Below are 12184 nucleotides of genomic sequence, written 5' to 3'. Positions count from 1 at the left end.
CAGGGAGTCCAGTACTAAAGGGCATAGTTTTAGGGTGAGAGGGGGAAGATATAAAAGAGACCTAAGGGGCAACGTTTTCACGCAGAGGGTGGTACGTGTATGAAATGAGCTGCTAGAGGATGTGGTGAAGGCTGGTACAATTGCAACATTTAAGAGGCATTTGGATGGGTATATGAATAGGAAGAGTTTGGAGGGATATTGGTCGGGTGCTGGCAGGTGGGACTAGATTGAGTCGGGATATCTGGTCGGCATGGACGGGTTGGACCGAAGGGTCTGTTTCCATGCTGTACATTTCTATGACTCTATGACTCTATCAGCTGAGATCATCTATGTCAAAGGTATAGCTATGGATACCCGCACAGACCCCAGTTATGCCAGTCCCTTGGTGGGATGTGTGGAACACTTCTTGTTCCAGTCTTTCTCCAGTACATCAATGACACCATTGGGGCTTCTTCGCGCACTCGCTCAGAATTTTCAAAAACCTTACAATTTTGATTCCAATTTCCAACCTGCTCTCACCTTTACCTGGTCCATCTAATTTCTTCCTTCCTTGACGTTGGTTTTCATTTTAGGGAATAGGACGGCCATCAATCTTCTTTATAAAACCACTGACCTCCACTGTTGCCTGGACTCTTCCCTTGACGACCCTAGTTTCGCCATCACCATTGTATTTGTTCTGATGATGTCACCAGCTGCAAGGGAGTCTCAGAGGTATCCAGCCTTTTTCTCAACCAAGGATTCCTAGGTACCGTAGTTGACAAAACACTTCACAGTGTCCAATACATTTTCTGCAGATCTGCCCTCCCCATTCTCTTCCTCCCACATGGTTCTCATTTTCCACTCCACCAGTCTCCTCATCCAAAGGATCATAAGCCACTGTTTCTACCACCTCCAGCGGCATGCCACCGTCCCTCGCTGGTTAGTCTTCCGGAGGGACCACTGCCTCTCGGACACCCTAATCCATTTTTCCACCACTCCCAACATCTCTCATACCTCCCCATTCTTTAGGGTTCACGAGTGCAACATTTGTCGGTTTACTTGCTCCCATCACATTACCAAACACATCTTCCAACTGAAGCAACAATTTACCTGAACTTCACTAAATCTAGTCTACTGTATCTATTGCTGACAATACAGTCGCTTCTATACTGGGGAGACAAAATGTAGACTGGGTGACTGCTTTGTGGAATTCCTATGTTCTCTTTGTAAAAATGACACCAAGCTGCCAGTCACTTCAACACATCATGCTCCCATGCCACTTTTCTATCTCAGGCCTTCTGGAGTGTTCAGCAAGGCTCAGCACAAGCTGAATGATCTTCCACTTGGGGACTTCGCAACCTTCAGGACTTGATTGTGAATTCAACAGAGCTTGAATACTTCCTTCCATGTTTTTACCACCCACAAACTTCAGATCTGCTATGACACAGATTGCTTTCAAGACTGCCAAATAATTTTCACCCATGCATAGGTGATAATGTGCACCATCGAGCTTCTGTACAAGAGGAGGAAAGATTCCTGGTCAGTCATATGATTCACGCACAATAGGCAAGCAAAGAGGAACGCAGAAATGGCAGGTGAATGGATGACCATTTGCTGAAAGTAAAGAAGATGGCAGATTCAAGAAACCCAAAATTCCTTCAAGCTGCCTATTAGTGATCCTCATAACTGACTCAATGATGGATGACTCAATGGAAAACCACAGCACCATATTACCTAAGGTTACTCTAGGAAAAGGAGGAGAGGTTGGTAGACAGATCAGCAAAGTTGAAGCTCTGGGTGACTCAACAGTTCAAGAAATAGACAGACTAGTTTGCAGCTGAGATCATAAGTCCAGCATGGTTTGATCCTCCCATTGCAAGGGTACAGGACGTAACGAACAAATGGATAAATTCTGGAAAGACTGGGTGAACAACTAGTGGATGTGGTTCGTGATTCATTTGGGAACCAACAACATAGGATGGGGTAGGTTGGAGGTTTTGCAGGATCAGTTTCAGGAGTTAGGGAGTAGGTTGAAATGCAGGAACTCCAGAGCAGTAATCTCAGAAATACCACCTATACCACCAGCTTCACTATTTGGGCAAAGGCAAATCAGGGAGGTAAACACCACGTGAGTGGTGGTGTAGAAGGGAGGGGAGAGATTTTTGGGGACACTGGGATAATTTTTGAGAAAGGAGAAAGCTATTCAGAAGAGATGGGCTTCAGCTGAGCAGAACATGAACTCTTATCTTGTGTGAAGAGTGTGGTGGGGGGTGGATTTCAACTTGGAAGGCAGAGAAGGTGGGTTGACAAAATAGCCAAGTTTGAGAAGTACTCGAGAGGGCAGAGAGAAGATAGTTGATGGGGAAAAGGAAGTGAGGGAAGGCTTGAGTATTAACAGTGAACAAAGAAAATGATTGCTTTCCACTGGGCAAGAATGAGATATAGGCTGGGTTTTCTTTTAATGTTATTTTAAATTGTTTTTATGCAAATACACAGAGTATAGTGAACTAAATTGGGGAACTGGAAACAGAAATTGCTCTGAAGGGGATATGACATAGTAGCAATGACAGAAACTTAGCTTAAACCAGAAAAGGGCTGGATACTTAACATTCCAGGTTTTTTGCATTTTAGTTGAAACAGGGTAGTAAAAGGGGAGATCGCGTAGCAGTCTTAGTCAAAAATATAGTGTCATTGCCTTTGAACAAGATCTAATTCCCGAATTAGAATTTATGCTTGGAGTTGAGGAACAATGAGGGAGCAGTGACCTTGTTGGGTATTTATTACATATCTCCAAATAGAAGAATTGTAGGTAGATTATAGAAATCTGCAGGACGTGGGGTTGTGATAGTTGGTGATTTCTATTACCCTTGGGTAGACTGGACAAAAGGTAGAGTGTGGGGCACAGAAGGGGAGAAATGATGCAAGAGTACTGGAGTGAGCCAGCATCATGCTGGCTCAGAGCTGCACCCAGTTGAGGAAGGATCACCGGACTCGAAATGTTAACTCTGATTTCTCTTCAAAGATACTCCCAGACATGTTGTGCTCTTCCAACAATTTCTGCTTTTGTTGTTGATGAATAAAACACTGAAAGGGGACAGTTTCAAAAAGGAGATGAACAGGGTGCAAACTATGGACACACCCATGAGAAATAAATACAGGGTATCTAAGGCTGGAGTATCCTGGATGACTAGGGATGTTGATGAGAAAATGAAGAAAAAGAGGCATACGATGCTTATCAGAATAACAACAGAAATTAGGAAGAGTTTCTCAAATGCAGAATGCAGGCTAAGGCTGAAATAAAGTTGGCTAAGAGGAAGCATGAGGAAAGGATGCTAGGCTATGCTAAAACAAATCATAGAAAATGCTCTTTAGACATATTAGTTGTAAAAGATTACTGAAAGATAGAGTGGGGCCCATAAGGAACAAGGTAAAAACAATGCCTGCAGATGCTGGAAACCAGATTCTGGATTAGAGTGGTGCTGGAAAAGCACAGCAGTTCAGGCTGCATCCAAGGAGCAGGGAAATCGACGTTTTGGGCAAAAGCCCTTCATCAGGAATACAGGCAGAATGCCTGAAGGGTGGAGAGATAAATGAGAGGAGGGTGGGGGTGGGGAGAAAGTAGCATAGAATACAATAGGTAAGTGGGGGTGGGGATGAAGGTGATAGGTCAGGGAGGAGGGTGGAGTGGACAGGTGGAAAGGAAGATAGGCAGGTAGGACAGGTCATGGGGATGGTGTTGAGCTGGAAGTTTGGAACTGGGGTGAGGTGGGGGAAGGGGAAATGAGGAAACTGGTGAAGTCCACATTGATGCCCTGGGGTTGAAATGTTCTGGGGCGGAAGATGAGGTGTTCTTCCTCCAAGCGTCGGGTGGTGAGGGAGTAGCGGTGAAGGAGTTTGGGGGGGTGGGGGGAGGAGAAGAGAGAGTTGAAATGTTGGGCCATAGGGCGGTGTGGTTGATTGGTGCGGGTGTCTCAGAGATGTTCGCTAAAGCGCTCTGCTAGGAGGTGTCCAGTCTCCCCACTGTAGAGGAGACCGCATCTTTGATGGATGTGGAAGGTTCCTTGGGGGCCTTGGATGGAGGTAAGGAAGGAGGTGTGGGCACAGGTTTTGCAATTCCTGCCATGACAGGGAAAGCTGCAAGGACGGGAGGGTGGGTTGTTGGGGGGTGTGGACCTGACCAGATAGTCACGGGGGAAACGGTCTTTGCAGAAGGCGGAAAGGGGTGGGGAGGGAAAAAAATCTCTGGTGGTGGGGTCCATGTGGAGGTGACAGAAATGTCGTCAGATGATTTGGTTTATGTGAAGGTTGGTAGGGTGGAAGGTGAGCACCAGGGGGGTTCTGTCCTTGTTACGGTTGGAGGGGTGGGGTCTGAGGATGGAGGTGTGGGATGTGGACGAGATGCGTTGGAAGGCATCTTTAACCACATGGGAAGGGAAATTGCGGTCTCTAAAAAACAAGGCCATCTGGTGTGTTCTTTGATGGAACTGGTCCTCCTGGGAGCAGATACGGCGGAAGAGGAGGAATTGGAATACGGGATGGCATTTTTGCAAGAGATAGGGTGGGAAGAGGTGTAATCCAGGTAGCTGTGGGAATTGGTGGGTTTGTAAAAAATATCGGTGTCAAGTCAATCGTTGTTAATGGAGATGGAGAGGTCCAGGAAGGGGAAGGAGGTGTCAGAGATGGTCCAGGTAAATTTAAGGTCAGGGTGGAATGTGTTGGCGAAGTTGATGATTTGCTCAACCTTCTCGCGGGAGCACGATGTGGCACCGATGCAGTCATCAATGTAGCGGAGGAAGAGGTGGGGAGTGGTGCCAGTGTAATTATGGAAGATGAACTGTTCTACGTAGCCAACAAAGAGACAGCATAGCTGGGGCCCATATGGGTGCCCATGGCTACCCCTTTGGTCTGGAGGAAGTGGGAGGATTCAAAGGAGAAATTGTTAAGGGTGAGGACCAGTTCGGCTAAACAAATGAGAGTGTCGGTGGAAGGGTGCTGTTGGGGACGTCAGGAGAGGAAGAAACGGAGAGCTTGGAGGCCCTGGTCATGGCGGATGGAGGTGTAGAGGGATTGGATATCCATGGTGAAGATGAGGCATTGGGGGCCTGGGAAACGAAAGTCTTGGAGGAGGTGGAGGGCATGGGTGGTGTCTCGAATGTATGTGGGGAGTTCCTGGACTAGGGGAGATAGGAGTGTTGAGGTAGGTAGTGATGAGTTCAGTGGGGCAGGAGCATGCTGAGACAATGGGTTGGCCAAGGTGGTCAGGCTTGTGGATCTTGGGAAGGAGGTAGAACCGGGCAGTGTGGGGTTCCTAGACTATTAGGTTAGAAGATGTGGGTGGGAGATCTCCTGAGGTGATGAGGTTCTCTATGGTCTGGGAGATGATGGCTCAAGCAGGGAAAGCTGCTCACTAAAGCAAGGGATACGGCAGAGATACCAGAAATTTCACTTTTGTCTTCACCAAATCAGAAGGTGGTGCCAATGACCTAGTTAAAAACACAGACACTGAGCAACTGAACAGTGTAGTGATTGATAAAGGAGAGGTGAATGGGACTTTAGATTAGATTACTTAGTGTGGAAACAGGCCCTTCGGACCTTCCCAACAAGACCACACCGACCCTCCAAAGAGCTATTCAACCATTCCCCTACACCTAACACTACGGGCAATTTAACATGGCCAATTCACCTCACCTGCACATTTTTGGGCTAACCACTTTGCCACCCACAAATGCTAGACAGGCTGGCAGCACTCCAGATACAGAAGTCGCCAGACCCTGATTTAATGCATCCTAGATTGCTGAGCATGTTCAGGAAGCAAATCGTGGAGTTGTTGACAGACATTTTCAAGGCTTCTCTGAACACGAGTCGTCCTGGGGAACTGGAGTATTGTAAATGTGACACCATTGTTTAAGAAAGGGACAAAGGATAACCCAGTAAACCATGTCAGTCTGGCATCAGTCGTGGAAAACTGTTGGAAGACATAATACAGGATAAGTAAAATATACACAAACAGAAAAATACATTAATACTAGACAGTCAACATGTTTTTGACAAGAGCAGGTCATGTTTGACAAACGATTCAACAAGGTGACACACAGTAGATGAGGAAAGTGTTGTAAATGTTGTACATTTCGACTGTCAGAGAGGATTTAATACATTGCCTCATGGCAGGTTGGTGAACAAATTAAAAATTATTGGAGTTGATAAACCCTTGATAGCAAAGATTAGAAGCTCGCTAAAGGATAGGAAACAAACAGTAGGTATAGCTGGGCATATCTCAGATTGGAAGTGGTGTATTGAGACCCTTGCTTTTTCTGATTTATATTCATGACTTGGAGGTGGGTGTTGAGGGCAAAATCTCTAAATTTGCAGCTGATACTAAGTGAGAGAATAGTGAATTGTGAGGATGATGGTGATTGACTTCAGAGGGACATTGACAAGTTAGCCAAATGGGCAGACAGTTTGCAGATGAAATACAATGATTAGAAATGTGAGGTAATGCATTTTGGTAGAAGAAACATGGAAAGACAATTTTGAGGTGAGTACAGAAGCAGAGAGATCTTGAGTTCATGTGCATGATTCTCTGCAGGTGGCCAGGTAAGTTGAAACAATAATTTTATAGGATCCTTGGGTTTGTAAGTGGAGGCATAGAATATGAAGTGATGCTACACTTCCACAAACTATTGGTCAGACGATATCTGGAGTAGTGTGTTCAGTTCTGGGCACCTTATTTAAGGATGGATGTTAAAGTCCTGGACAGAATTCAAAAGAGGTTTACTGGAATAATACCACGAATGAAAGATTTTAGATACAAGGAAAGATTAGAGATATTGGGCTTGTTATCCTAGGAAAAGAGATAACTAAGAGGTGAACTTACTGGGAAGTTCAAAATTATGAACATTTTGACAGGGTAAAGGAAAATGTTCTATTTTCAGTAGTATGTCAGTAATTAGGTTTCACAACGATAAGATTGTCAGCAAAAGAGCTGAGACAAGGAGAAACTTTTTTACTCAGAATTGATGGGATTGGGAATGTGCTGCCTGGAAGAGTGGTTTCCAATGAAAGCAGCATATATTTGAAAGGGATGAAGTTAAAGGACTACAAAGTTAGTGGGACAGATTGCTTGGGAGCTGGTACAGACAATATGGGTTGAATAGTCTCCTACTGTATCATAACTTTGATGATTCTATGATTCTTCCCTGGTTACTATCAACAATCTCTTTATCTGCCTAATGTTTTCCCTCTCTCTTCCCCACCCCCCTCCACCTATCCACTCACCTCCCCAACCCCGTCCCCACCACCACCACCACCACCCCTGCCTCCCCCTCCACCTCATCAACAGCATAAATACCAGTTTTTCCTAGATGCGTTCAGTTCTTAAGAGACACTGGACTCAAAGCATTAACATTTTGTCTCTCTATAGATACTGCCAGGCCTGCTGAGTTTCTCTTGCATTTTTTGTTTTGTTTTGTAACAGTGATCAAGAGTAAGTTATAAAATTATCAAAACATAAAACTCATACTTTTGAATAAGTTCTGCGATTTTGACAATTACTTTAATCTGAATAAATAAAACTTCCCAAAGGGTAAAATTTAACAGACGAGTTCAACATCCAGAGAAATCATAATTTCACTAAAAAAATTTCTTGAAACTAGTGGAAAACTAAATTTTGAAATCAGAATTCAAAAGATACAAATCCAAAAGATTGGCTGCTGAAATTTTTCATGAGTCTGTTAGATTTAGGCTTCTTAACAGAAGATTAGCAGAAAGCTATTCAGACTGTGCTTGAAGCCAAAATGAGAAAGAATCACAGAGAAACCTGAGAGAAGGACAATCTCGAGAACAACTTATATCAATTTTATAAGTTATAAAACTTGAAAAACACATAACAAATAAATACAAAATGTTGGCATAAAGCAGGCACTAAGAGTCAGTATCAGCACTGGGGAACAAAAAATATAGAGGCTCACCAGCAAGTATGACCAAAAGAAAACACTAACTTTGTGCATGTAGAGTCAGTCCAATCATTTAGTTTAGTGCTGTTTTACTTTAGCACTGGTTTAACTTATTCTTTCCAAAACGTCATAAAGCAAGGAGAAATGTGTAATTACGTGTACAGCAGAACAGTAAGTGATTCAGTTGGCATCATTTTGGCACAAATTCCTCTTCTCTCAAGACTTGAGGCTGTTCTAAGCATTCCTCTTTGTAGCTCAATGCCTCACTGCAGCACTGTGCCCAAAGCAGCTGCCGCCTGCCCCCACACACGCCTCAGCCTGACGGGATCTTTCCTCTTTCCCAACAGACCACCACCTCCTCCAGAACACACTAGACATGCAGCTATCCATCTCATTGAAACCACTTGTGAACTCACCAACTCCCTTTCTTTCCCTGGCCTTTGGAATGCTGATGACTTTGGAACTTGGCAGCATACCCGTTACACCTGATGCAATGGCCAAAATAGTGGGGCCCACAGAGGAGGCTGCAGCCCACAGCTGTTGGAAGAATGCATGAATTGCATCTGAGCATGCAGCCAGCACAAAGAGCTGTACCACCTAGCAGTAGTCCAGGCAGACCGTGAAAACAGCAGCAGACAGGAATGGTGCTACATGCCCCAGAAAGACAGCAGTGACACAATATGGCCAAGAACTAGTAACAACCATGAGGTTCATGGCCCAATGGACAAAGTACTCCCAAGTATCTTTTGGGGCAATGGCTCCCTAATTGTCATACTTCACTTAGTTGGAATGCTTGAAATCAAGCCTGCCACTTCCAAGAGATGCTTCAAAAGTTAAAGATTTCAAAGTACACAAAATTTCCAAATTTACCTATCGATTTAGACCAAGTTGACAGAAAGCATGGACCAGGTGTCTATATTGAACAAGATTTACAATGATTTAGAAATAAATACAGACTCTTCCTACAGGTAAACATTTATGAACAGTCAATGTATAACACGAATGGATAAAGCTCTAATCCCCTTACAAACTCCCCTAATGTACACAAGGCCATGCAGACAGACAAATAGGTAGGGTTTACAACTTGCTCGAAAAGGCAGCAAACAGGTCAAGAGAAACAGCATTTTGCAAAGATTATTCAAAGAGAAGTAGTTGAGAGAACTGATCTAATAACAAGTTGTTGTCAGCCAACTGGGGAAAGGGCAACCCATAGTTGAGTTCATCGGGCTTCCTAAACTCAAGGCAGTACTCAAAAAGAAAACGCAATGGCATTACCTATGTTGACACAAATAAAACCTGTGTTATACAGTCAATAAAAACAAAATCTGCAACTATACAGTATTGTGGAAATGCTTTCTATTCTTATCACCATGAAAGACCTTTGGATGACAGCAACAATTGCAAGTAGTACTAAAAATGGACAAGAATGAACAGTATGTTCCACTTGAGCTCACTGCAGAATTTAACTAAAGTCATGCGGACAGCAAAACCATCTACAGAACAAACTGCTGTAGCAAACAGGACTTTGAAGATAAAGAATTGCCTGGGAGAAGATGTTAAAATTCACACAACACCAGGTTATTTAGAAGCACTAGCTTTCGAAGTGCTGCTTCTTCATCAGGTGGGTTAGTAATACATGTAATTACATACATGAATGCAATAAATGTTAACTTTGGGGGGAAAAACTTGGATAGATGTTAGGACCATTAAGGTATGTGATAGCAAGTGGCAATTCAGCATTTCATATTTGCCCTGTGTGGATAAAGCAGCTGCCAATTCTCAGCCTATTTGCTAATACATTATCCACAGCCTTGAGTGTGCACCTGAAGCAAGTTAATTTAGAAAATTACAATTAAAATTAAAATTGCAAATCCTTTTTAAACAAGTTGAGTATTTTTTGCCTCTACCACCAAACTGCAGTAACAAATTTCAGACATTCACCTTTCTCTGGACGAAAAATGTTTTCCTCATGAACTCTTCACTGTTTCTACCAATCACCTTATATCTGTGACCTCTGGTAACTGAAATATTGTTTTCAGGTAATTTTTGTGAAAGAGTTAACACTGGTGACTGTACTGAGCTCCAAAAATCACTGGGCAAGAAATCAGGTGAATAGGTCTTGATCTTGAAGCGGTCAAATACTATATCCAGGTCCTAGGAACAATGTCTTACTAGCTGTGACTTACAACTGATTGCTATCATGCAGGAAACCATATCTTTTGAAGACAAGAGCCTTTTCATGTTGAAGATTCACTACTGTTTATCTACCACTGTAAACCAAATTGTTCAAACACTGACTAGAAGAGCAGGGTTAAAATTTGGGAGTTCTGTGGTAATTAATCTCCTGATTCCCCAAAGCTTGTCACCATCTACAACACAATTCATAGAGTGAAAGAATACTCTCCATTTATCTGGATAGCAGCAACTCCAATAACACTCAAGCAGATTGACACCATTCAGAATATAGCATCTCCATTGATCAGCAGTTCACCAGTTAATTCATTTACTCCCTGCACCAAAAAAAATTGTGGCAGTTTTTTTTTACTTGCAAGATGTACTACAACTTGGCAAGCTTCCTTTAAGAACATCTTTGACAAGCCCATAACCTTTACCACCTAAGACCATAAGCACGTGGAACACTTTGAGCAGCAAGTTCCCTTAGAAGCCATATAACATCCTGACTGCTATGCCTTCATCATCAACGAGGCAAAAACCTAGAACCATCTTTGGAACCACATGTGGGTGTTTTTAGAAATCAGGAACTCCAGTGGTTCAAATGGCTCACTATCATCCACAAAGCAAATAGGGATGGGCAATAAATGCTGACCTTGTCGACGGCGCACAGATACGATGAATAATAAAAAAAAATTGCCATTTGGCAGCAGTCAGGTTATGGAATGAAAATAGTGTTCACTGAAGAGATGAGATGGGTGGGGTAACTAACACAATAGCTTCAGAGAAAAGGAGGGAAACTGGGAGACTTGCACAAAATCAAAATAATCAAGTTGCTAGACAATTGCTACTTAGAGCTGAAAATGTGTTGCTGGAAAGGCGCAGCAGGTCAGGCAGCATCCAAGGAGCAGGAGAATCGACATTTCGGGCATGAGCCCTTCTTCAGGAATGAGGAGAATGTGCCAAGCAGGCTAAGATAAAAGGTAGGATGGAGGGACTTGGGGGAGGGGCGTTGGAAATGCGATAGGTGGAAGGAGGCTAAGGTGAGGGTGATAGGCTGGAGTGGGGGTGGGGGCGGAGAGGTCAGGAAGAAGATTGCAGGTTAGTAAGGTGGTGCTGACTTCGAGGGTTGGGACTGAGACAATTGCTACTTAGAGACTTAAAAGAAATTTTGAAAGGACAGAGTGAGATCACAGACAAACTTGTAAATGGGTGCATGATTTTAATTCCAACCATGAGGAGTTTGGGAGGTAATAAGGATAATATGAATAGAGCAACAGAGGAATGGAAATTTGCTTGTTAAATAGAATTCCTGGTTAATCAGCCATGATGGATGGGTTTAAGAAATCAGCAAAGAGCATTGTCAAAGATTCCTACAAATGTTTAGTAATCTCCCTTGAGATTAAAATTCCTAAAAGACAACAAGATAAAATTTCTAAAAGAATTAATTGTACATAGTTTCCAAAACAAATATGCTGTTAAATTGAACTTTTAGTATTCTACATGCAATCATAATTTCAGTCATAGCCCAAGGAGAAAATTAATGTCATTTACATTAATATGTTACTAGAGTCATAAAAACATACTTTATTGCTTGTGCTCCTGGTCTCTGGATCATCATCATGCTCAAATCAATCACAGCAAATTTCATGATCTCTGGCTGGTCTTCTTCTTCTCGAATGGAAACGGACATGCTAACAAGCTTCACGGAAAGTTTTACTGCTTCATACTATACAATTAGATCAAGAACAATACTAAGTACAACACTAAGTACTGTACAATGCAAATAAATTTTACATTCCATTTAGAAGTCACAGCAATAACAATGAGCATTTCATTTAAATTGGGGCAAATGTACATTCTCTTTATTCATTCATAAGACATGGGCAGCATGAGCATTTATTGCCCATCCCCATTAGTTCTGGTGAAGATCGTGGTGAACTGCCTTTTAACCACAGCAATCCATGGGTGCAGTGATACCCATAATTTTGTTTGCAAGTAAATTCTAAGACTTGGACCCAGTGACAAATAACGAATGGCAACAGAGTTCCAAGTTAGGATAATGGTTTAAAGGCAAACTT

The 12184-nt window shown here is 42.9% G+C and overlaps 1 protein-coding gene across 3 annotated transcripts in view; it reads right to left on the bottom strand.

The window, feature by feature from the left end:
- The window catches only part of vps13a (vacuolar protein sorting 13 homolog A), a 410927-nt gene that overhangs the window by 293956 nt on the left and 104787 nt on the right, over positions 1–12184 (bottom strand). For all 3 annotated transcript variants that reach the window (XM_060837965.1, XM_060837981.1, XM_060837974.1), the window contains exon 17: positions 11690–11832. In XM_060837965.1, coding sequence (XP_060693948.1) covers positions 11690–11832 — 143 coding nt within the window. The remainder of the gene's footprint in view (positions 1–11689; positions 11833–12184) is intronic.

This window comes from Hemiscyllium ocellatum, chromosome 2 (assembly GCF_020745735.1).
Source record: "Hemiscyllium ocellatum isolate sHemOce1 chromosome 2, sHemOce1.pat.X.cur, whole genome shotgun sequence".
In the NCBI taxonomy this organism is placed as follows: domain Eukaryota; kingdom Metazoa; phylum Chordata; class Chondrichthyes; order Orectolobiformes; family Hemiscylliidae; genus Hemiscyllium; species Hemiscyllium ocellatum.
Note: the sequence above shows the minus strand (reverse complement) of the source record. Positions and strands in the feature narration are given on the sequence as shown.